Source organism: Schistocerca americana, chromosome 2 (assembly GCF_021461395.2).
Source record: "Schistocerca americana isolate TAMUIC-IGC-003095 chromosome 2, iqSchAmer2.1, whole genome shotgun sequence".
In the NCBI taxonomy this organism is placed as follows: domain Eukaryota; kingdom Metazoa; phylum Arthropoda; class Insecta; order Orthoptera; family Acrididae; genus Schistocerca; species Schistocerca americana.
In genome coordinates, this window is record NC_060120.1 from 1,086,794,730 (window position 1) to 1,086,821,009 (window position 26,280).

Genomic DNA, 26,280 nt, shown 5'->3' on the forward strand with positions numbered 1-26,280 from the left:
ACATCCAAAACATGTGGGGAGGGGGGGGCTTCATCATTCTTAGTGGTTTATCGAAATTGTATGCCCTCATTGTTCAGTGAAGAATGCACTGAACTTAACATTTAGGACCTGCCCACAGAAGACACACACTTTGATATTACTCCCAGTCTAGCACTCAATTACCAAAATTTTTAATCTGCATATACTCAACAAGATATTTATTTATTCCATTTCATTGTAGCCCATAACCAATAATTTAAACAAAGGCTGTATTGATTCTCACAGAAATTATGCAAGATACATTAATACTTTATTTTATCCTACACAGGGCTACCTCCTCTCGCTATAACTATTTGTAATAATAATAATAATAATAATATTAAAAAAGGTATTTCTACTATGAATGAAAACTACACCTACTACCAAATCTATGTCTGCTATTGTTGTGATAACTTCAGTTTCTGTCTGTCACATTAAACAGTACACTCCAATGTGCCCTGGTCCACAAGCTCGGCCTTCCGGTTCCTCAGGCACTCAGGGTGTGGGGTTTGTATCTGTCTCTACCATTGTTTGTTGGCTCCCTGGTTGCAGGGGAGGATTCTCCTACTCCACGGGAGCTTTGCTGTTGCCAGTGAAGAGCACAGCCGCATGCCAGCCCACGTCATCCCAGTTCTGGCACCTCAGGCGGCGAGACACGGACCGTGTCCATATTTCTCTACGTTGTTGTTATTATGGTGGCTGCACAAGTGGTTGTCGGCAGTTCTTCAGCCACAACTGTTGACTGCTGCTGCCTTCCTGCATTGCTTCTCAATCTTCTGTTGCAGTCTCTCACAGTGCAGTAGGCAGGGGTCGATTGATAAGATAGTGCGCTACCCGAGCCTTTCTTGAAATAGCATCAGCAGTATTGTCCAAGATCTGTCATTCTGTTTCCCAATTCAATATTCCTTGACATCGAGTGTTCTGTTCTGATTCAGTTGCTACCAATCAGTATCAGCTTATCAGCATACAGCAGACATCACTAGATAGTATGTTCTTTCATTTCATTTTTACCACTGGGTCTGTCTTTTACCAGTTCAATGATGGTAGGTGGCACAGGGGCTGTGACCAGCCGAGAAGTGTGTCAGGCCTCTTGAGGGATTCAGGTGCTCTGTTCCCAGTCTTTCTTTTATGTTTGTCAAAAAACTAAAGGTGCACCTTGCTGTTTGGGCATCATCCCATTCTTTCTACCATAGGCAAAGGCTCTGATTTTGAATTTGATGCTTGCTCATGGCCCATAAATTCAGCACTTCATGATATTGTTCTTTCTTCAGCCAATACATCACCACTTTTTCCCGTATGTGGAGATTGAGAGGACATAATCAAAGTGTTACTTGCAGCAGCTCAAAGTACCAAGATCTCGCGTGAACAGAAGAAGTATTCCACTTGGCACCCTGGTAACTATCCGTGCTGATGTTATGACCAAAGTCTTTGAACCCAAGCACCTGCACAGTATCCCACGAATGCAGTTAAGATAGCATTATGAAAGATTCTTATTCTTCACATTGGCCGCTTGTAATCGTAACTGGTGAGACTAATAATTTTGTTCACCATGTTCTTGGTTTTCTTGCTCATTTCTTTAATATGTTCACCATAACATTGTCATTCATCCAAGTAGATGCCTAAGTATCTGGTGATGATCTTTCTCTTAAGGGACCTTGTAATGGATCTGGGAGATGTATTATTTTCTACCGGATTTGTCGATACCAAATTGTAAATGTTTTCTTATATTTTTGTCAGAATTTTTTTTAAAATTGTAATTTGCCTTATTTTATGTTAATTTACTTATATTTTTGAGAGTGACAGCATATTGATTACTATTAGTAGATGTGACGAAGAATATCAAAGAGACTGATTACAAGTACAAGCTTGTGTGTTGTGTAAAATGTCTTTGACGCTGGAGTCGTCTTTGACTGTAGCCAGTCGGCAGTGAACTCTTGGTGTGTGTTGACGGTAGAACAATGTGCAGGTCGCCGTCATAATAATTTGCTAGTGAACAGAAAAATATGAATTATGTCACTAGTATTTTTATATAATCTTTAAGAGGAAACCACATTCGAAGAAATGGTATTTGAAGCACCAAAAATGAGGCAAATGCATTGAACCAGGTCATTTCTGCAGCCGACGAAACTGCATTATGGAATCATACTTCTACTAGACGACTGAAGCCAAGACAAATATCATCTTGTAAACATTTCACAGAAAAGGTACAGTCACGAAATATGCCAAATTTAAGTAAGTAAAAATAGTGAGCATATTTCAACCCGTAAGCTAATTTCATGATCGGGTCTTTTAAAAGATTCCCTTTAACAGCATATATGTGGTCCTTTCAGGCACAACAAGCAGTTTGACTCCTTGGCACCACCAATGTAATTGTTGAAGGACTATGTTACATCCGTCTTCCCAGCTGCTTCTGGAGATTCCCCAGTATTCTACCTATAAATTGAAATCTACCATCTGCTTAACCCATGACTGAGCCTACATGACCATTCAGTTTCATATCCATATAAAATGTTACACCCAGGTATTTGTATCAGTTGGCTGATTTCAACAGTGACTCATTGATAAAATATCAAACAATGGGAAATCCAGGATGGAATGTAACAATATTGTGAAAAGGGAAGTTGCTTCTCACCATATAGTGGAGATGCTGAGTTGCAGATAGGCACAACAAAAAGACTGTCGCAAATATAGCTTTCGGCCAGTAAGGCCTTTGTCTAAATTAAATAACAAACACACACATACAAACTCACACAAATGCTACTCACACACACAACTGCAGTCTCAGGCAGCTGAGGCCACACTGCCTTTAAAGTTATTGAATAGTTTATAGAAGTTTTCCCATTTATCATTCACATTTGTTACATTGTAAACTGATTACCGTTTGTCATTTTCTAATACCACCGTAAGTTAATTATAATTAAATTTTCTTTTATACATAAATGTATCACTTTTACTTATATAGACATTCCCTACATCAATCTTCATAGTAAGGACTCTGTGGTCAAATATATTGTTTTCTATGGTGTTTATGTTTATGTTCTTCTTTGTTATGTTTGTGAGAATGTGGTCAATGCATGTCTGTGTTCCTACAGTAATACTTGTAGGTTCTGAGTTTATGTGGAAAAGAGATTATAAGATTAACACAAACAAAAGTAAAACTTATTATATTAAGAAATTAGATCATAAAAGTAGTAATTGAGTGTTTTTATTTGGGCAGCAAAATAACTGACTGTCGACAGAGTAGAGAGAATATAAAATTCAGTGTGGCAGTTGCAAGATAAGTGTTTCTGTAAAAGAAAAACTTGTTAACCCTTTTGCTGCTGCAGCCATGCATCCATCTAGCCAGGTCAAGCACACCATTGAGGCTGTCTAATCCTGGTTCCTGTGCTAATGGCTTTCCCCATCAACCTGCAGCTGAGCTCACCACTTGGCCGAGCACACCCTGTGCTGAATATTTCTTGAGCCATGGTGTTTGTGGTTGTCTCGCCTTCTGAGTGTGATCACTGACACATGATGTATCTCAATACTTTTCCCGTGGCTTTGAATCGTCAGATGAATTACTGGACACACATGATGTGCATTGAAACTGCTTATGTTGCTAAGAATCACTATAATAAACGATATGTAGAATTAATTAATGTTAGCTTTGCCATCTTAAGCTAACTGCAATTAATGAAACATAATTTCACTCCTGACACGTTTCACTTTTATTTACAAAGCATCTTCTGTGTTCACTGGTTTTCCTGCTTCATGTTTACATCCTTTCACACCTCTGCTTTCCCTCTCTTCATTAGTGGAGGTTGACTTCTAAAGACAACATTTTTGTACACAAATAGCTGGCAGTCTTTTTTGCCATTTTCAGCTTTTTCTTCCACTGCATTGGCACTGTACCTCACCCCATTTGTGGAACTCGAGTTCCAAGTGAGGTGAGCTACAGTGCCAATGCAGTGGAAGAAAAAGCTGAAAACTTAAAAAAAAAAAAAAAAACTGCCAGCTATATGTAAACAAAGACATCGTCTTTAGATGTCAACCTCCACTAATGAAGAGAGGGAAAGCAAGTGGTGTGCAAAGGATGTAAACTTGAAGCAGGAACACCAATGACCAGAGAAGATGCTTTGTAAATAAAAGCGAAATGCGTCTAGTGTGAAATTCTTCTTCATTAATTGCAGTAAGATTAAGACGGCAAAGCCAACAATAATTAATTGTTAGAGCTGCTGCAGAAGATGGCCATGTAAACAAACATGATGTTTGTTTAAATCATCAATGTAGCACTATGCTTCTTTTAGTTTTATGCTTAACATATGTAATAGATTTAATGGCAACTGAGAAATGCAGTTCATGTTTTTGAGAGTGCAGTAATACTTCTAAAAATTGTTTCAAAATCAGAAATCCTAAGTGTTGGAGTATCTTTTACACCTTCTGAATATATTTTCCATCCTTCTTTTTGATCTTGGCTTTGGACTGGCACTGGCGAAGTTAAAAATATATATATATATTGAACCAACAGGACTTGAGAAAATAGCACAAAAAAACCGATTACAGAAAATCAAGAAAGTATTCGGACTTATTCAAAATATATATAACAAGAAATGTCTATCAAAAGGCACTAAAATCAGACACTACAACACAGTCATCAAACCAACAGTCACATATGCAAGTGAAACACTCTCCCTGAATAGAAAATTAGATTTACACGAAATTAAGAAAGTAGAGAGAAAAATTATTAGAAAAATCCTAGGACCACGATACACACAAGATGGATACAGGCTGCAGACTACCGAGACAACCAAAAAAATATCAAACATCGAGGCAGATATCAGGAAGAGGCGGATGAAGTTTTATGGACATATAGACAGATTACCTGGAAACAGGTTAACTAAACGTCTATTGGACTATATGACATCACTTAAGGCAACAATACCCTGGGTAACTGAAGTTAAGAAGGATTTGAAAAAGGCAAAAATTGACATAACAAACACATCAGACCGGGATACATTCAGAAGAAAAATCGACAAGTGGAAGTTTACTCCAGAGACGGAATCTAAACCTTTCCGACCAAAGTGGACCGAAGAAAGGAAGAAGGCCTTTGGGGAGGCAATGAAGAAATACTGGGGAAATAAGAAGAACATTAAGAAATGTTAATCACCTGCTTATCGTTCTCCCATGGGGACATTCGCTAATAATAATAATAATAATAATAATAATATATATATATATATATATATATATATTTTATTTTGTATACAATTTTTGTATTTTTTATCTTTATTTTCTTTTTGTTGACATTTACTTTTAGAAAATTATCAATGTCATTTCTTCTCTTCTGAGTGATTATAGACAGTTAATAGTTTCGTTTAGTGTGATAGGCCTCAAAACATGGCACTACACATAGTGGTATGTTTCATGCTCTACATTTGTATCTCGTTTCTCAGCGCACTTTCTGCATCGAGCATGCTGCGCACCAGCACATTGGCGTATGTTTCTTTGAGTTTTCCATCTCAGTGATCTTTGGAAAATGCCTCTCAGTAAATCTTAGAGGATTCTTGTCTCCAGACCACCTTCCTCTGCCAGCTTTCTTCGTTCTTTTGCACAAGCTTCAACAAGCTCTCTTACCAGACACAAATGGAATTCCGCTAGTTGCATTTTTCATCCTGTTACTACTACTCTGTGGAGAGCATCGCCATTTAAAATGCACAGATCCAGTATGTGGCAAAAGAATTTTTTGTACCACTTGACAGTCTTTCGTGCTGATTGCACTGAACTCAGCAGCATGTCACAGCAGTCAACAGCACCCATACTCTTGTTGTTATCTGCAATACATTGTGGTTTCCTTAATCTTCCACCTGTCTTTCTGTTTGTCTTTTCCGTATCAACCATTTCTGCAGTATTACAGGTGGTCAGCATCCACACTTCTGTTTTGTCACACCATTTCATCACAAGGAGTGTGCCAGTGGACATCAGCTGTATTTCTCCTCATTTTAGTTTGTTCTGTAATTTTGGCATGTTGCATATGTTTTTGCGAACAGTACCACATGCGCTTGTTCCATGGTTATGAAGCCAGAGGAACAGGCCTGGGCTTGAATACCAATTATGGACATAGAGCGTATGTCCCCTTCCTAAAAATGGTTTCATCAATGTTGCTACTACGTTGCCACTTTTCCTCAGATTGTGGAATTCAATTTCAGTACTTGTGCCCATGTAAACAATGAAATCCAGAATATAACCCACCTGGCAGTTGCGTAGCACAAATGTTTTTATTCCAGAGCTACTTCTTTTGGAGGGAATGTGCTGTTTGAACAATAATCAACCTTTTAACAACAAGAGGCTTTCGTCAATGCAGAGCTTTTGGTATGGATGAAATGTGCTGCGAAATGTTGCGCGAATTTTATCAACAATATACCTCATTTTAAACAACCTGTCTTCTCCATTGTTTACAGAGTTATCACTGAACTGAAGCAGTCATAAAATTAACAGAAAACAGTCCCTGGACATAATTTCACCAAAAACAGGAGTGTTCAAGAGTATGTCTGTGGCAAAGTGGTCAACGATTTTCAGCTTTTTCACACGAGCCATTAGCATACAAACAGTGAAAATGAATACAGTTCCTTGAAACCTGTTTCGATGAAAATCACTTTTCTTCCAGTCAAACGTATCACTTAAGCAAGCTCTTTTCACTGGCACTTCACTATCACTCTCAGACTCATCAGATTCTGAATGATACTCCTCCCATGTTGACAGATGTGCTGTTCCAGCTGAAGTACTCGGCACAGGACTGTTCCTTTGAGATTCAGTTGAAGAATAATCACTACCATTGCTGTCAAAAATTTCATTCTCACTGTCGCTTCTAGTGAGAATTTCGATGATTTCTTCATCAGTACAACCACGGCGGCATGCTATTTTCTTCTCAAACATTAACGTTGTCAACAGTCAGTAAAAGCACAGACGAAAACTGCAACACAAGAACACAGCAGCAAACACTTGTGAGACTTCAACTGTGCCATCGGAATGCTGAACAGCTCCTAGGCACTCGGCATGAATATACGCCTGGGTGCGTTAATGCGGCCAGAGGCCAGAGGCCACGGAAGAAGTGGCAGCGCAGCACATCTCAACATGTCAGGAGGACACGGGTGCCACTGAGGCAGTGGGTGTAGACACATTTAGAGTACCAAGTAGGACTGGTGGCACATGAAAACACATTCAGAGCACACAGGGACAGGTACAAAGGTGCGCGTTAATACGTCCGGAGCAGTTAAAGGGTTAATGGTAGATATAATATTAAATTTAAGGATGTCTTTCCTGAAAGTAATGGTTTGGTGTGTAGCCATCTATGAAAGTGAAATGTGGAGCTACAGAAGTATCTTGAAGAGTACATGTAATAGTACAAGAGAAGGAAAGTTACTGCTCACAATATAGTGGAGATGCTGAGCTGCGATAGGCACAATAAAAAGATTCACAATCTTTTTGTTGTGCCTATCGCAGCTCAGCATCTCTGCTATATGGTGAGTAGCAACTTTCCTTCTTTCGTATTGTTACACTCCATCCTAGATTTTCCATTGTTTGAAGAGTACATGGGTATACCAAATAATTAAAGAAGATATACTGAATAAAATTTGAATAAAAAAGAAATTTATGGCACAAAGTGAATAAAAGAAAGGATCATTAAGTTGCAGACATGCACAGTTAAAACACACTTGCATAAAGCTTTCAGTCACAGCCTTCATTAGTAAAAGAGAGACACCCACCATTCTTACACAAGCAAGCACACCTGATGCACACTCGACTGCCAGCTCCAGCATTTCTGGTGCGAGATGGTGGAGTGGCGGTCGTGTGCATGTGTTTATGAATGGTGTGTGTCTCTCTTTTGCTGTTGAAGGCTGAGGCTGAAAGCTTTATTTAAGTGTCCTTGTGCCTGTCTGCAACTTAAGGTGTCTTCTGTACAATAAGCAGCAATCCCTCTTTACCTACATTGTTTATACTCCTACCTGGAGTTTCGTAGAGGAATTGTCAGTTTGGTAATGGAAGGATGTGTAGGGAGTAAAAATTATAGTGTGTGATGACCAAGGCTTAAGTACAATAAGCAAATGTTTGCTGGTTCAGTAGTTATTCAAAGATGAGACTTTCGCAAAATGTGGGGTGAATTAGAAATGTAATGAGACTGACAACACTGTGAGGAATGTGGCAACACTGTGTTGTTCTACTTGTGTAGACAGGAATATTCATCTCTTCCAGAAGCTCAGTTCGAGTTTCACCTCACTTGATTTTTGAGAGTGCCATCGCTGAAGTTGTGCTTTTGTTGTGTGTTACGAAAATGGAACAGAAGAATTTACAGCAACTTTATGCAATCAAGGTTTGTGTTAAACTCAGGAAATACACAAGTGCGACTTTTGAAATGTTGGAGCAGGTCTATGGAGAACATTCCTTACTGAGAGCAAAGTTTTTCGCTGGCACAAATCATTTTTGGTAGGCGGAGAACACGTTGGAGATGAACCTAACTCAGGGAGATCTCCAGCTTCAACTGACAAAAACATCAAATGTGTGCATTCTCTTGTGAGATCGGACAGACATTTAACAGTAAGGATGTTAAACTTAAAGACTCACTATAGATCAAAATTTGACTGAAAATATGCACGCGTGGTAGGTTTGTGCCAAAATGGTCCTGGAAAACCTCTCACAACTGAGCAGAAGAACAATCGAAGAAAGGTGTGCATTGATCTTCTCTAAAGGATTACCATTGACCGTGAATGGTTCAGTCATGTGATCGCAGGTGATGAAGCCTGAATTTTGAGTATGAACCTGAGACAAAGTGAGGAGTGACACACTGAGACATCTTCTCAGCCAAGAAAAGCTCAAATGAGCAAATCGAAGATCAAAGTAATAGTGATTTGTTTTTTTGACAGAAGGGGTATCGTGCATAAGGGATTTGTTCCTCCAGGACAGACTGTCAACCAAGTGTTATACAAAGATGTCCGTGGAATATTCAGGAAAGGGGTGAATCAAGTGAGACCAGACATTGCAGACAAGTGGACACTGCATCACAAGAATGCCTCATATCACACAGCCACTTCCGGCATGCAATTTTTGACCTCAAAAGGCATTCCTGTTGTTCCACGGACTCCCTGTTCACCTGATCTGTGTCTTGTGACTTTTTTCTTTTCCTGAAATTGAAAAAATATCTTAAAAGGATGCTATTTTTGGATCGCTTAAAGAACATTCAAAAGAATGTGACTGTCATGTTAAAGGCTCTACCAACTGAAGTCTTCAATGCTGCTACCATGACCAGGAACAACAACTCCTCTGGTGTATAGCTGCCGGAAGGAACTACTTTGAAGGAGCAATATTGTTTTCTGACAAAAATCAAAACTTTAGTAGATAAAAAATTAGGCTCATTACTTTTCTCGCACACCTCATAGACTTGGATGGAGAGATGTACCAAAACAGTCTTTGGACTGAACACCACAACAGTATAATGTTTACTGCCAAACTTGATTATGCTTTGATTATTGTGAATCACTCTCATCCCTTCATAGTCGATGTCACTCCATACGGTAATTTTGTAATTTGTAATTTATTTGCGTGAAACATGTAATTACATGCATAGCAATTGGTAGTACAATACAACAGTATACAATCTAATTTTACTTTATAATAGGAGCTTAAGAATGTAGTCCAAATTATTTGGCATAATAATACTTTAGATTTTAGTTTGTACAGTAGGCTATAGAAGCACTCCTCAATGAGCCACGATTTTAGATGTTTTTTGAATGTCTCTCCAGTTATTACCTTCAGTTCATTTGGCAGTGCATTGAAGTATTTTGCTCCATTAATATATCGACTGTTTGCAGTTTCTTTCAGTCTTCTGTGTATCATATGGTAATTTTGTACTTGTCTAGTATTTTGATCAGGAATTTCTGCATTACGAGAGGTATATTTCTTATCTTCTACAGTTAATACTCATTTTCTGGCTGGGTAATTTTCCATTCACAATGCCAGAATAATGATACAGTGGTTTGGGGAGCACTAACTCACGTCACTGTCTCAGCCACCGAATTTGCCCAATCATAACCCTTCTGGAATGCTGCGGCCTGTAATTTATGTGACCTGTGCACAGACATTTGGGGGCCACGTACATCAGATACCTACCGTTTACTCATCGGATCCGTGCCATGTAGAATCGATGATGTATTGTGTTCCAAAGGTAGACCAAAATGCTAGTAACAATGGGTCATAATGTTTTGGCTCATCATTGTATAGACTTACAGGTTCCTTTTATTATGTCACACTCTGCATATTGTCTTTAAGGTACTTCACTTTGGAATATTTTGTTTGTGGTTGAGTAACAGTTTGTGCTGAGAAAACCTACAGGTAGGGCACTGTTCTTCTTGTTGTTACATAAAGGAATCAGAAAGACAAACTTGCATAGAAATATTAAAGTGGTTTCTATCAGTAAATAAATTCACATTTGCTTTGGATGGGTTAATGTATAATGCAAAATTTATCAGTTATTCTTTATTTATAAGACCTGTGATGGTGTGGCCTGCAGTGAGGATGGGGACAGACCCATCACAGCTGCCAATCACCTCAGGTACTGAGTGGTCTGCCCTTCCTCTCCCTCCCACCTCTACTAGGCAGCTGCTGAAAGCTAGGACAGTGTTGTCAGTTTTATACGTGTCATGCAGTAATAAACCTCCCCTCCCCCCCCCCCCCCCTGAAGGTAATTGGCCACCAGCAATTCTACCTGACAATTTAAAAGACTTTCTAAGGATTCTATGACTACAGACACCAATTTCAGTTGGCACACATTCTTCCTTACTTTTGCAGCTAATTATAACCTTTTCTTGATGTTTAGTGTCTTATTAATGCTCAGTAAGTATAATGTTTCCATTCTATTTTGTGTTGGCATTATAGGAGTTCATGCTTGTAAAATAATGCTCTGGATGAAAAAATTAGATTCTTTGTTTTCATTAACAAATTGTGTGTACACAGTCTTCATTAAATTTGCATTCATGTTTATGAAATGCTGTTATTAGTCTAATTTCCATATTATCTCTAATTTGCCATGGGCAGTCTTCAGCTTTGAACCAATATTTATGACATATTTTTTTTAAAAATGATAGTAATGCCTTATATGTGTACTTGTTATTATACTACAACAAAACTTATAGCTTTCGAATCTAGCTCTTACCGATGTGTAGGAAAGGAAAAAACATTCCGTGGAATTCAGTTATAACTTCATTGCTGACAGATATTACCCATACATCTGTGTTATTACACATAATCAAAACCACAAGATACACAGCACATTCTTTATCCTCCATCTTTGCTCTTATATGCAAAAAATGACTGTATCAGCTACGAATAGTAATGAGACATTCAGCTGCACCTGAAATGTGAACATATATTGTCCATACTTTTCCTGTGCCAGTAAAATTATATCTCATAACTGCAACATTATGAAAAGGAGAAATTGCTACTCACCACACACAGAAGACACTGAGTTGCAAACAGTCACAATAAAAAGACTACTGAACATTTAAGCTTTCAGCCAACAGGCCTCCTTCTGAATTACAAACAACACACATTCATATAAGCACAAGTCACACATACATTACCACTATCTCTGGTCGGACTGCAGCTGTGCCTGATGGGAGAAGCAATATGACACGAGTGTTAGGGATATGGAGAGGCAGAGGCAGGGAGCAGGAAGGTAGGAAGGTAGCAGGTTAGAGGTGGAGGAGGTGTAATACTGCTTGTGGGAGCATTCAGCACAGTTGAGAGGTTTGGGGGGGGGGGGGGGGGTGTCAAGCAGAAAAGGAGATAAGTAGAGAATGGAAAATAAACTAGTGGATGTGTTGGTGGAATAGAAGGCCGTGTAGTGCTGGAATGGAATGGAGCACAGAAGGCGATAGATAGGTGAAGGATGAGGCAAGGGCTCTACTGGAACATAGGATGTATTCCAGCTGAGCGGTCCAGGAAAGCTGGTGTCAGGAGGAAGGATCTCAGTCACTGGAAAGAAACACACTGTGTTGGACAGCATGTTCTGCAGCAGTAAATGATATGACTGCTTTCACATGTAGCCCTGCCTTTGACATGGTAGGAGATGCCAGTGGCTGGGTTTGAGCAAGTGGTTATGAGAGGATGTACGAGGGAGGTCTTGCAACCAGTCTATTGCAAGAATATGAGCAGTGAGGCAAGGGGTTTGGAGCGGGATGGGCCAGGATATTGCGTAGGTTTGGTGGACATCAGAACGGTATGATGGTGAGGCAACATTTGAGATTAAGAAATTCTGGAATGTTAAGGATGTTAACAGGGGGTGATCTGGAGGCAGTGGTGGCAGATCACTGTTAGATGGAGGAGTGAAATGAGTCGATATTGGTTTTGGGTTGAGTCTGACCGGTAGGGTTCGTAAGCAAATGTGCCACCTTCCTCGACGATGAACTCTGCCTCGAGGACAGCTACATTAGTGTCTCCGTCCAAAAAAAGTACCGACCACCAGAATACTTTCACTTCGACGGCTGCCACCCATTCGGTACCGAGTAGTCCTATCCGTATAGTCTAGCCCCCCTTGGTCATCATATCTGCAGTGATGAACAGTCGCTCTCCAAATACATCGAGGGACTCGGTGAGGCCTTCACTGACCTAAAGTACCGACTCAATGTTGTATCTCGCACGTCTTGTCTCTCCAGTCACCTACCACCTCCCACAAACCCACCATCTGGCCACAGAGGAGCACTCCCCTTGTGACTCAGTTCCACTGGTGACTGAAGCAGTTTAATCACATTCTCCACTGGAGTTTCAACTGCTTCTTGTTGTGCCCTGAAATGAGGAATTTCCTACCCACTATCCTTCCCATCTGTCCCAAAGTGGTTCCTGCCGCCCGCAGAACCTACACAATATCCTCGTGTGTTCCTACTCTGCCCTTGCTCCCAATACCTCATGTTTCATATCCCTGCAATAGAACTGGATATAAGACCTGTCCCATACATCCCCCACTACCACCTACTCCAGCCATCAGAGGGCCACCTGTGAATGCAACTGTGTGATGTACCAACTTAGCTGCAACCACTGTGCCACATTCTAGGTGGACATGATAACTAACAAGCTTTCTGTCCACGTGAATTGCCAAGACACAGCTGGACCACCTAGCTGCTAGGCATGCAATCCAACATGATGTCCTTCACTTTCGTGACTGCTCCACAGACTGCGTCATCTGGACATCTACCAGCTTTTCTAAACTGCACAGATGGAAATGCTCCATGCATTATATTCTACATTCCCATAATGTGCCCTGGACTCAACCTTCCCTAGTCCCTGTACTCCATCTACCTAACCCCTTCCCTATTCCCACTTTAGCACTACACAGCCTAATATTCCAACAACACACTCCCTAACCTTTTTCCCCGTCTCTACTTCTCCCCTCCTGCTATTCCATGCAATATTGTTTGTGCATTGCAAATTACTTTTCTCTATAAGCCAAATGAAGTGCTTTTCGTTGTAAAGCTGTGAATTTTAATTTATTATTTTTCCCCCAAGTTGGATCTCCGCTACTTACACTCTATAAATTAACTATATTGCCTAAATGAACAGTGTTGTTTTATCACCATTAGCATGAGCAGTCTTCAGACAGAGCTCAAAGAACAACATAAAGAGTAAATGTGATCATATTGCTACTGTTTTATGATTATATTTAACTGATAAAAGTAATTTAATTGACAGGTGCAGTACTTCGAGAGGAACATGATATCTTCCTGACGTACTACATCCCTAATTCAAGATTTCCTTGGTCTAGGATGTTTGGAATTATGGAAGATGTGAAGTTGAAGTTTAATATTGAAGATTATTCTATAGGCCAAACTACTCTAGAACAGGTATGTACATAATGAGCAACAACTACTGTTTAAAGGCTTAAACTGTTGATATAGAGGAAAGAATATAAAAAGTAATGCTGTCTGTTGATAGGAAAAGGTGGAAGGATTTGTCAGTGTGATGGGAAATGATTTTATGATTATTTCAAAAAAGTTCCCAATATGAAAATTGATCATGTTATATTGTACCACTGAATGCTCTAACATATTCTGAGTGCAGAAATAAGGAAGTATCTCGAACAGAATGACTTTCATGCTAGCAAGCCTCATCAGTCATGTTACCCAACTCCTGCTTTCCTCACCTGACATTCTGAAATTCACAGATCAAGACAAAAAGGTAGATTCAGCATTTCTTAAGTTGCAGAAAGCATTTGACTCAGAACTGCATCAACACTTATTAATGAACATGTGATAGTGTGGGATACAAAATGAAATTTGTGACTGGACTGAGAATTTTTTGGTACAAAGCAGATGTAAAAGTAATTTCATTCGTGTGCCAAGGAAGTGTCATGTGCCAAGGAAGTTTGTGGTGACCCTTGTGCATGTTTTATATTAATAACCTTGCAAATTAATCTCCTGTAATAGTAGACTCAAACAATTTATATACATAGCTGCCAACCTTGAGAAGAGGCTGTCAGTAACCAAATGGCAAATATGGATTGGTCCCCCATCCCCCAGAAACTGATCCAAATTATCATTTTCAATAAAGAAAACTTCTGCAGCCTCACACTTCCAATGGATGTGTCAGGGGAATCTGCAGTTGATGGTCCCCCTGCCATCTACTCGTTTACTACTGACTGCTGCCTCCTACATACATTCATTTCTGCCTCATAGAAAGTTTTTTGTTGTCATCAGCCTTTCATATCCTGGCAGCTTGCTTGCTGCTGTCAAATTTTTCCTGAGTCAGATAAGGAATCCTGTGGTTCTTGTTGTTGTTGTTGTGGTGGTGGTGGTGGTGGTGGTGTAGAGAAATGAGAAACTAAATATTGTTGGATGTAAGGTCTGCCAGTTATGCAAAACACCATTTTTTCAAAAGTTCTCAAACATGGTTCAACACCTCTGTGCCATTATCAGTGGATTTCTGTTCTGTTTAATCTTTACATTTGGTTTGCACTGTTTTTCAGGACCACTTGTATTTTATTTCATGCTGGTAACTTGTCATGTTTTTGTTTGGCAAGCCCTTTTTTCTCAGCGTGCTGATGAGGTGTTGTGAAGCACACATAAATATAACATATTTTCAGAAATTTGGTAGTAAAACCAGTTTGCACATCACCAAAACACACTGACCAAATTTCTGAAAAGACAAGAGCTGCAATCCATATGATGAGAAACTTTTTTTTATCCACATTACTGCTGTTGGTGCAAAACAATGCGGTATTTTTTCTTGTAGGGAGTTAAGCTTCTGTTTAATACTTTTTTATAACTATGACTTTGAAAATTCAAGAGGCACTCCTATGCCTCTGTAGTCAATGGAGAGTGACAAGTTCGTAAATTTTGCTTCTTGTCCAATTCTTTTCATCAAGAGCACACGTAAAGACAACATGTGACACTACAGATAGAGCAAAAACACACACACTAGTGTCGTGTAGTGGCATTTAGGGTAGCGTGCCAGGAACAATGTCCCTTTCATCTGAATTGCCAGGAACAATGTCTGTGCATGCAACGTTTTTTTGCAAAGTTGTTGACAACATGATGCGTGAGCTGCAAACAATATTGTACACCATATTTCGAACTCAGTGCAAATGCACCTTTAGTTAGCTTTGGTTATGAAATCATTCGTAGACAGGTTTACTGTACACTCTGGAAGGATATCATTATGATCCATAAAAGATTTTATATCAATGAAAATAATTAATTTTTGAAAATATAATGTAATTGGGTGGATAAAAAAATCTACTCACCAAACATGACAGGAGATCACACTTACTGGCGTAAAGAAATTTGCATGCTTATGGAGCCAATGGCTCTTTCTTCCAGCAGAAGAGTTGAGGAGGAATGAAAAGAACAAAGGAAAAGGACTAGCATGGTTCAGGAAATAGAAAGTGTTCAGAAAACTTGCCCAGAACCCTGGGTCATGGAAGACTTTCCGTATGGAATGAGAAGGAAAAACGGATTGTCAGGGACTGCACTGGACAAGGTTTGAAAACCTTAGAGCTTAAAAATGGAAGATGGGCAACACACAGTACAGAGATTACTACCCTAATTCTCAGTGTCAGTGAGTGTGCCAAGGCCTATATGCAAATTCCAGAGATGTTCCCAAGACGGCTGTTAATATCTCTTTCAGATTGTTTGAGTTTCAGTGTTGTCATATGGTTTACACATTGCAGCCTAGATGTGATAGTACTTTACAGATGAAGTTTCGAGAGATCTAAATTTTTGTTTTACATACAGGTGACATCCTTCTTTTTCTCATAGCGAACAAGAGCTTAAAAATGGAAGATGGGCAACACACAGTACAGAGATTACTACCCTAATTCTCAGTGTCAGTGAGTGTGCCAAGGCCTATATGCAAATTCCAGAGATGTTCCCAAGACGGCTGTTAATATCTCTTTCAGATTGTTTGAGTTTCAGTGTTGTCATATGGTTTACACATTGCAGCCTAGATGTGATAGTACTTTACAGATGAAGTTTCGAGAGATCTAAATTTTTGTTTTACATACAGGTGACATCCTTCTTTTTCTCATAGCGAACAAGAGCACATGCATGTGTTATATCAATGACTTCAGGAATATGGGGTCGTCCTAAATGCAAACAAGTGCACAATAGGGAAGCCATCTATTAATTTTGTAGGATGCATAATGTCAGCAGAGGGTATCAAACACCTCCCTGACTGTGTGCAGGCAGTTCACCAGGATTTAAGATGTTTATTGAGCATATTAAACTTTTATTGATGACACATACTAAGAGTAGCAAAAACCCAAGCCTGTCTCAATGCCGTTCTAGCAGCTAAAAACACCACTGGTAAATCCATGGTGACATGGACACAATAATGATGGGAAATTCGCAGCCATTAGCATTTTTTCCTCACAAACTCGCACTGGCTGAAACCTGTTGGTCAGCAACAGACTGGGAGCCTGTCACATTGTAAGAAGCACTAAAATACTTCCGCAGCAAACTTGAAGCAACGATTTTCACCGTCTTTGTTGATCATTATTGACTCATTTCTGTCTTCCTGAAGATTAATCAGTAACACTTGCCTCATTGTATAAGACACGTAGAATATATAGGATAATTTACCATGGATATCTGCTGTATAAGCTGCTTCAGAAATATTCTCACAGATTGTCTCTCACTCTCATGCAAATCAGCCAGTGTAGTGTCATGACAAGAAATCACAAATGCCCTGTGCACAGATCCAGAGTTACAATTGCTATTACACAATAATAGACCAATTAAAAATCAAAAGAAATCTTATTTCACCATTGCATATCACATTACGATGCGAAACCACCATTGTCAACAAAATGGTTCAAATGGTTCAAATGGCTCTGAGCACTATGGGACTTAACATCTGTGGTCGTCAGTCCCCTAGAACTTAGAACTACTTAAACCTAACTACCCTAAGAACATCACACACATCCATGCCCGAGGCAGGATTCGAACCTGCGACCATAGCAGTCGCGCGGTTCCGGACTGAGCGCCTAGAACCGCTAGACCACCGCGGCCGGCCATTGTCAACAACGCCCATGCATTGTGATGGAGAGCTGCAAAAATAAATTCTGAGCTGTTCATTGTCTGTCCCATCCTGGCATTCGTGCTTCCCCCTGCACTACAATTCAACACTTGACATTGTCGGGAGCCAATGAACAACAGCAGCAGCTGGCAAAAGGTAGTTACGGTGAAACAAGATCTATGGATGTGCACCTGGACTTAGTAGGACCACTTATGAATACAAAAACCTGTTAACAAAAATAGGCTGCCCTACCCACTTGTTGGAAGCCACACCTGTTACCAGTATTTCAGCAGAGACATGGATCGCCAGATTTTGAGTTCCATCCACAGTGACAATTTTTTTTTTTTTTTTTTTTTTTTTTTTTTTTTTTTTTTTTATCACAATATGAATTCTTTAGATGATGACTGGTTTCAGTCCGTAATGACCATCCTTAGATCTCTTTTACACCATGTCCCAAAGTGATGACGATGCCATTATGGCCTTATCACTTTAGGACAGGTGTAAAAAAGATCTGGGGACGGTCATTACGGACTGAAACCAGTCATCGTCTAAAGAATTCATATTGTGATCAAAGACTCAAATAAAAAACACTTGACAGTATTGGATCTCTGTTTGTATATGCGACCATGTCGCAGTTGGTGTTCACTTTTTACCAAGCTCTTGCAACTATGTGGGATCTCCCACTTCAGAATCAGAACTATCCTGCGAATCACAGTACCATAGAATGTCTGCATAGAACTCGCAAAGCTGCGCCCAAGTGCCACGAAAGTTCCTGGATGGACGCATTGCCTCTCATATTACTGGGTTTAAGGACAGCGGTAAAAATGCAAAGCAATGTTAATGTGCCACAAAAGTTACTGGAGGACACATTTTCTGTTGTATTACTGGGTTTAACCACAGTGGTAAGATATTGATGTGGCCCTCAGTCAGTAAGTCTACAGACAACAAATTCACGTTACCACAGACCTCATAGAGCACCAAGAAGTGACGGCACCCTCTGCCCACATACTGCAGGAGTTTGCACTAACACCACAGCACAATGTAGTGACTCCTTTCAGCAGCACCAGCTTATCATGACATCAAGCAAATATTTTTTTCACAACGATCTCCAGAGCTGTTAGCATGTTTAGTTACATGTTGATGCTACTAAGCCACTGCTGTTTCCCCCTTATGCTGGATCCTACTGGATATTCCTGTGCAGTTTGCACATCTTTGTAATACTTCAGAACGGCAAAGCCACAACAGTCTTCATAGAGTAAGTAAAGCCTGCATATGTCACAGATGAAGAGCCTTCAGGCGGCAGCTGCAGCTCCCCCAACTCAAACACCACTGTTTGAGCAATTCTCAGTGGACGACACCCCCACAGCTTCACCGAACTGAGACACCAACAATCCAGCTATATCAGCAACACCTACAGGATGCAGCTCTCTGACATCCAAAGCTCCACCTCTACTAGGTTTTATTAACCAATATGTGTTTGGTTTAATCAAACAATGGAGTATCCAGGATGGAATAATGTCAGTTGTGAAAAGGGTTGTTGCTACTCATCATATAGCGGGGACACTGAATTGCAGAGATGCACAAAAAAAAGACTGTCAGAAAGTAAGCTTTCAGCCAACAAGGCCTTCATCAGAAATAGACAAAAAACACACACACACACACACACACACACACACACACACACACAAACACACACACACACACACACACACACGCAGAGTCTGCCCTCAGTAGCCAGAGACTGGTCATGTGTGTGTGAGTTGCATTTGTGAGAGAGTATATGTTATGTTGTCTATTTCCAATGAAGGCCTTGTTGGCTGAAAGCTTACTTTCTGACAATCTTTTTGTTGTGCCTACTTGTGACTCAGAGTCTCCACTGTACACTGGATAGCAACTACCCTTTTCACATAATTGACATTACATGTTTTGTTTGGTATATATACTGTACCTTGTAATTTTGTAGCAAACATTTTATCTACCATTCGCAATGTAAGCCCATTATTCACTGTATCGTGCCTAAAGATGCCAAATTCCTTATCAGTTTCATTCTGCTGGAGGGGAGTACTGACTAGTCTGTGAACCATCCAAAGAAAAAAAAAATTCTTTGTGGGGCCTGTGGGTGACAAGAATTATTGTGGATGATGTTAGCAGTACAGACAACCATACTATCAGTGCTAAATCTATGAGCATTATCATCATTTTTCAGTCACATCCAGGAAACTAGGTGCATTTTGTTTTTCTGACTGTATAGCACAGGTAATGTTAGTATGTATGCTATTAAGCTGCGAACACAATATGAATATCAATGAATGAGCCTCTACTTGGCCCTAACACATCATCTCCATTTCTCATATAATATTCAGCTTTCTTAACAGTAACAGGGAATTTCTTGAAAAACTAACTTCCAAGATGATTCTCAAAAATGCCTGCAAGCAGCTGGTCGTGAAAAAAATCAGGATACCATTTTTGTAGATAAGGTTGGGGTGCATGGTTTCATAACTAAGACTTCTTTTATTTCTCTCTCTGAAAAAATGAAATTGCACTTTTTACAGCTTTTCTGATTGAGGCATTAAGTCAGTTAGCTGGCTCTTTATTTAACTTTATGATATCATTGGTAGGAACAAAATCATGTATTTTGTTAAAGTAGTCATCTCAACTGATGATCACTAGACTATTTCCCTTTTAGGCCTTAAGGGCTGTTACTTTGTTCTCAGCTAATTTCTTGTTGATTTTGTGAGCTGTCTGGTTTTGTTTGCCAGTGCAACTCTCTCTCTCTCTCTCTCTCTCTCTCTCTCTCTCTCTCTCTCTCCGTTCCAATATATCTTTATGATATAAATTATAATTCTGTTGTGTTCCTAGAATGATAACTGGGCTATGTTTAAGGCAACTTTAGTGTTGGCAGTTATTTTCTTAGTCATACCATCTTTCACAGTGGGAGACTAAATAATATTTTGAAAGCTCTCTGAGCTGGCAGATGTTCTTGGCCATGCTGTACTTGTTGCTATTTTTAAATCTCTTTAGGTGTGTTCACATTAATACAGCAAATTTTTGCACATGTGTGTTTTTTACCCTCTTACACTCGTGTTTTAAATATTTTGTTTACCTTGATCTGGTAAGATACCTCATTTTTACCACACAATGAGCCAATTGCGGTTATCTGTACATGTATTTATGTTTGTCACTAACTGTTGCTGATAGGAGTGCTCGTATGGTCTGTGGTAGCATAAATATATTCAGACTGCTGGAAACTTATGTTTTAGCATGTCATGACTTAATGTTCTGTAGTGAATTTCAACATACCATGTAAGTGCTATGTACATATTCAATTTTAACAATCTCTTACTTTATTTTAATGCCAGATAACTTCATATGGAGATAAATTTTGCTTTCATTATGCTGAAAATGTCAAAAGTTCAATTGCAGTAAATATTTTCAACAGCCATAAGTGGAATGCCTACATTCAGTAATTACGTAAAGTCTATGGATCGAGTTCTCATCAAATTTTAGTTTCTCTCATTGCTGAAACATGTCAAAAATTTGTGCCCAGAATTTTTCCAGCTATTATTCTGTTTCCTGCAGCAGTTAACTACATGTTTGTGGCACATGATGTGCCTCTGAAACTCATCGCTGCAAGTATCCAGCCCTTAGATGCCAGGCATTCCTCTCTGAGATACACAGTTTTTCGAAAGCCTTAGGTGGTAATCAAATCTGGTTTTGTTATGTCCACATGTAACATCTAAAATTAAGCACCTAATCAAGCAAATTTTTGCACACGTGTGTTTTTTACCCTCTTACGCTCGTGTTTTAAATATTTTGTTTACCTTGATCTGGTAAGATACCTCATTTTTACCACACAATGTGTGAAGATGTGCATTTCATCACATTCATATAAATGCCATAAAGTGTTGCAGACAATGTAGCTTGTCAACACCATAAACAGAATACAATGATACATATGGCTTAGCCGGCAACAAACTCACCATGTTAAGTAAGGCTGTAACAGCTGGAACAGCTGCTGCATTTGTTGGTCATTTAAGGAACCTTTAGGATCAAAGGTTGTAAATCCCATGTTAACTGTCATCACAGTACGCACCAAAATGACATCGATATATCCATGAAGCCTGCAAGTTAAGTCACTGATTGCTTAATGTTCAACAGTAGTTCACTAACGTTTTTCATATTAACTCATGTTATACATGTTGCAATGTTCTCTGAGAAATATGCCTTTGCATGAAAACACTTTTACTTTTAGAAAGTACTAAAGACAAGCTTATTTGAATGATATCAACAGGCATTCTGAATGACACATCTGTTCACTGCTGTGGAGCTTCAATGACTTTACTACAGACTACCAAAAAGATGCTCATCGATGAACAGTAACACCCCACGACACATTGTACTCTTTTTCCCTGCATTGTAGATGAGCTTTATGTGTCACAATTATTTCTCTTTTATTCATCTGGGCATATGAGAGTCTCGTCGTAACAACACGAGAATTCCTGTAGTTTACATCACCATGTAAATTTACATCTTGTTCTTGACTTTAATAAGCAGTTTTTGCCCTGTTAGTTGTACATTGAAAAGAACGAATGAATAGAAATCTGCAGTAGTTAGAAAGTCTTGGGAAAGAACAAAACTGATTTCACTCTCAGAAGATGCAGGTCAAACACAGGACAAGGTTCGACATAGAAACCACAGGCGTTATAATTGTACATTGTCATGGTTGTGTTGGGAAAGAACCAGAGCTGCAGGCATTTATGAAATAGAAAGCACTGAAGCTCATTGTTATAAGTACTGAAATCTGGCTAAAGCCAGCTATAAAATCAACCAAAATTTTTGCGAAGGACCAGAAAGTGTTCAGAAAGGCTACATTAAATACACAGTCAATGTAAATGACTGCAAAGACATACTTGACCTCGTAGCAACAAATATCACCAAGCAAATAGGGATCATTATGACAGAGACAGGGATTAGTGACCACAATGTCTGTTCCTGTTAGAAATAGTCCATCATGTTGCAAAATTGAAGTACTTACTTGCTGTGAGATAGTATGGCTACAGGTTGTACTTGAAAACTGGAATAAATTAATAGTTGGTTCCCTATACTTAGCCCCCCACCCTTCACCAACTCAGATGATTCAGTTGCTGAACAGTTCAAAGAAGACTTTGAGTCTCATTTCAAATAGGTACCCATTCATACAATTATAGTTGGTAGTAGGCATAAAACATTGTCTGAAGTCGTACTGAATGCTATCTCAGAAAATTATTTTTAACAACTTATTCAGGAGCCCACTAAAGGTGTAAATGGTTGCAAAGACATACTCGATCTTGTGGCAACACATATCACCAAGCAAACAGGGAGCATTATGATGGATACAGGAATTAGTGACCACAATGTCGTTGAAGTGAGACTGAATACTGTAACACTTGAAACCTATCAAAAATATATGCAAAATGTATCTTTTTAAAAAGCAGATAAAAATTCACTTCACAGCTTTCTAAGAGACTACCTCCATTACTTCCAAACTCACTATAAAAGTATAGACCAGATGTGGTTTGAATTCAGAGTAGTAATATCAACAGGAATGGAGAGATTTATACCAAATAAATTAATAATAGATAGAACTGACTCGCCATGGTACACAAAGCAGCTGACCCAACTGCTCCAGAAGCAACAAAAAAAGCATGCCAAATTTAAAAGAATTTAAAATCCCCAAGGCTGGCAAAGTTCCACAGAAGCTTGAAATTTAGTGTGAACTCCAAGGCGAGATGATTTCAATAGTTCCCACAACAAACCTCTATCTCAAAATCTGGTACAAAATCCAAAGAGATTTTGGTTGTATTTGAAGTGCATCAGTGGCAAAACATAATCAATATCTTCAATGCACGATAGCGAAGTTGATGTTCCCAATGATAGTGCCACTAAAGTGCAGTTTCTAAATACAGTTTTACTAAACTCTTTCAGCAGAGAACACAAAGTAAGTATTCCAAACTCAAATCAAGAACTGCTGCCAACATGAAAAGTGCCTTTGTTTTAGTGATTGTCACCCCAAGTCTCATATCATATCTGAGACACTCACTCACCTATTTTGCGATAATGCAAATCAAGCTGCCCTCCTTTGACGTTTTTCAGTGTCCTCCATCAATCCAGTCTGATAAGAATTCCTACTGCAGTGCAGCACTAGCAGAAAACAGATGAGAATAGTGTAAGCAGTCTCTTAAGTAAATGTGTTTCAACTTCTGTTCTGCCAATAAAACATAGTCTTTGGTTTGCCTTCCCCACAACATTATCTATGTGATCTTTCCAGTCTAAGTTGTTTGTAACTGTAATTCATAGGTATTTAGTTGAATTGACAGCCTTTAAATTTTTGTGATTTATGATCTAACCAAAATTTAATACATTCCTTTTAGTACTCACGTGGATGACCTCACACTTTTTATTATTTAGGGTCAATTGCCACTTTTTGTGCCACACAGATAACTTGTTTAAATAATTTTGCAATTGGTTTCGATCTTATGATGACTTTACTAAATGGTAAATGACAGCATCATAATGCAAGACAATTGCTCAGATTGCCTCCTAAGTTGTTTATATAGATTAGGAACAGCATGCAGTTTGATCATATGCCACTTGTGATAAATGGTATCGAAAGATTTTTGGAAATATAGAAATATGGAATCAATCTGTGATCCCCTGTATATAGCATCTGTTACTTCATGAGAACAAAGAGCTAGTTGTGTTTCACACGAGCATTATTTTCTGAATCTGTGACGACTGTGTGTCAACAGATTATTTTCCTTGAGTAATTTATGATGATCAGAAACAGTATATGTTCCAAAACACTACTGCAAGTTGACATCTGTGCTGCAGGTCTATAATTCAATTAATTACACCCACTTCCTTTCTTGAGTACTGGTGTGAACTGAGCAACTTTCCAGTCTTTAGATATGCATCTTTTGTTGAGCGAACTGTTGTGTGTGATTGTTAAGTACAGAGCTACATTGAAGTGGCAAAGAAACTGGTATGGACATGTGTATTCAAATGCAGATATGTGGAAACAGGCAGAATATGGTGCTCGAATCAGCAACACCTATATAGGACAGCAAGTGTCTGGTGAAGTTGTTAGATCAGTTACTGCTGTTAAAGTGGCAGGTAATCAGGATTTAAGTGAGTCTGAATGTAGTGTTATAGTCTGCACACTAGTGATGGGACACAACATCTCTGAAGTAGTGATGAAGTATGGGTTTCCTATATGACCATTTCACGAGTGTACCATAAATATCAGGAATATATAAGAAAATATCAGCCTCGATTGCGGTAATGAAACCAAACTTTACCTAGGTTTCAGCCCAAGTAATTTAGTCTTCTTCAGAAGATAAACCTGATTCTATAATATGTTTACGAGGACATGGTCTAGAAATGAAACTAAAACAGCCTCAATAGGCATAGTCACATTTTAAAAATACGGTACATAGGTACTAAGTCACCACCAAGACCAGGGGACTGTTAAAGCTGGTGGAGACTCTGTAATTAGTATGGCGCATGTGCAGTTGAAGTGACATGGGACCCCTGGTACATCTAGATACGACTCTGACAGGTGACATGCATGTAAGCATTCTGTCTGATCAACTGTATCTAGTCATGTCCATTGTGCATTCTGACAGACTCAATTACAGCAGGACAATGCTACACCCAACATGTCCAGAATTGCTACAGAGTGGCTCCAAGAACGCTCTTCTGAGTTTAAACACTTCTGATGGCCACCAAACTCCCCAAACATGAGCATTATTGAGCATATATGGGATGATTTGCAACGTACTGTTCAGAAGATATCTCCACCCCCTCGTGATCTTACAGATTTATGGACAGCCGAGCTGGATTCATGGTGTCAATTCTTTCTAGCACTGCTTCAGACTTTAGTCGAGTCCATGCTAGGTCATGTTGCAGCAGTTTTGCGTGCTCGTGGGGGCCCAACATGATATTAGCCAGGTGTACCAGTTTCTTTGGTTCTTCAGTGTATTATATCAGCAGTCTCTGAATGGAATCTAATTGGTATACTTTGTGGACTGGAGGATGTGTTAGTCTGTTGGGTAATTTTGCAATAACTGTGCTGAGAGGCAGCCCAACAGCTAACACAAAGAGTATGAATCAGCATGAAATTTACATAATGAGAGATAATTACTACATGCAGTACTGGAATTAAAGCATGAATTCTTGTTGAAACTAAATTGGTGCCATGAACAGTCTTCCTCGTTGCATAAGAAAAATACAATGCAAAGTACAAATACTGAAGGCGCAAAAATGAATAATGTATCTAGGATTTCTCTTACTCTATCGATGTAGATTTTTAGAATGTCTGTTTTTGCAGCAAACTTGGTGCTTAACAAAACGTCAATTGTTCGATTGTTACACATATATATGTTCAATAGAAGTCATTTCTAGGTTATGCTGATATCATTAGTTTACCTTTAATCTTCTGTGGTTTCTGATCACACAGTTCACCCACTAAATCTTGATGATTAGCACATACATATTTTAAAATGTCTTGCAGTATGGAAGAAATTACTGCCTCTTCTTATGATTGCAGGCAAAACTCATGCTTGTGAACAAATATTGGCATAATAAATAAAAATATTCTTGCAGGTATAATAACTTTTAATATGTACGAGGGCAGTTCAATAAGTAATGCAACACATTTTTTTCTGAAACAGGGGTTGTTTTATTCAG

At 39.1% G+C, this 26,280-nt stretch overlaps 1 protein-coding gene across 1 annotated transcript in view; it reads left to right on the top strand.

Annotated features, from left to right (window-relative positions):
• LOC124594686 (phospholipid-transporting ATPase ABCA3-like) overlaps positions 1–26,280 on the top strand; it is a 543,403-nt gene that overhangs the window by 504,930 nt on the left and 12,193 nt on the right. The window contains exon 28 of the mRNA XM_047133052.1: positions 13,732–13,883. Within this exon, the coding sequence (XP_046989008.1) occupies positions 13,732–13,883 (152 nt within the window). The remainder of the gene's footprint in view (positions 1–13,731; positions 13,884–26,280) is intronic.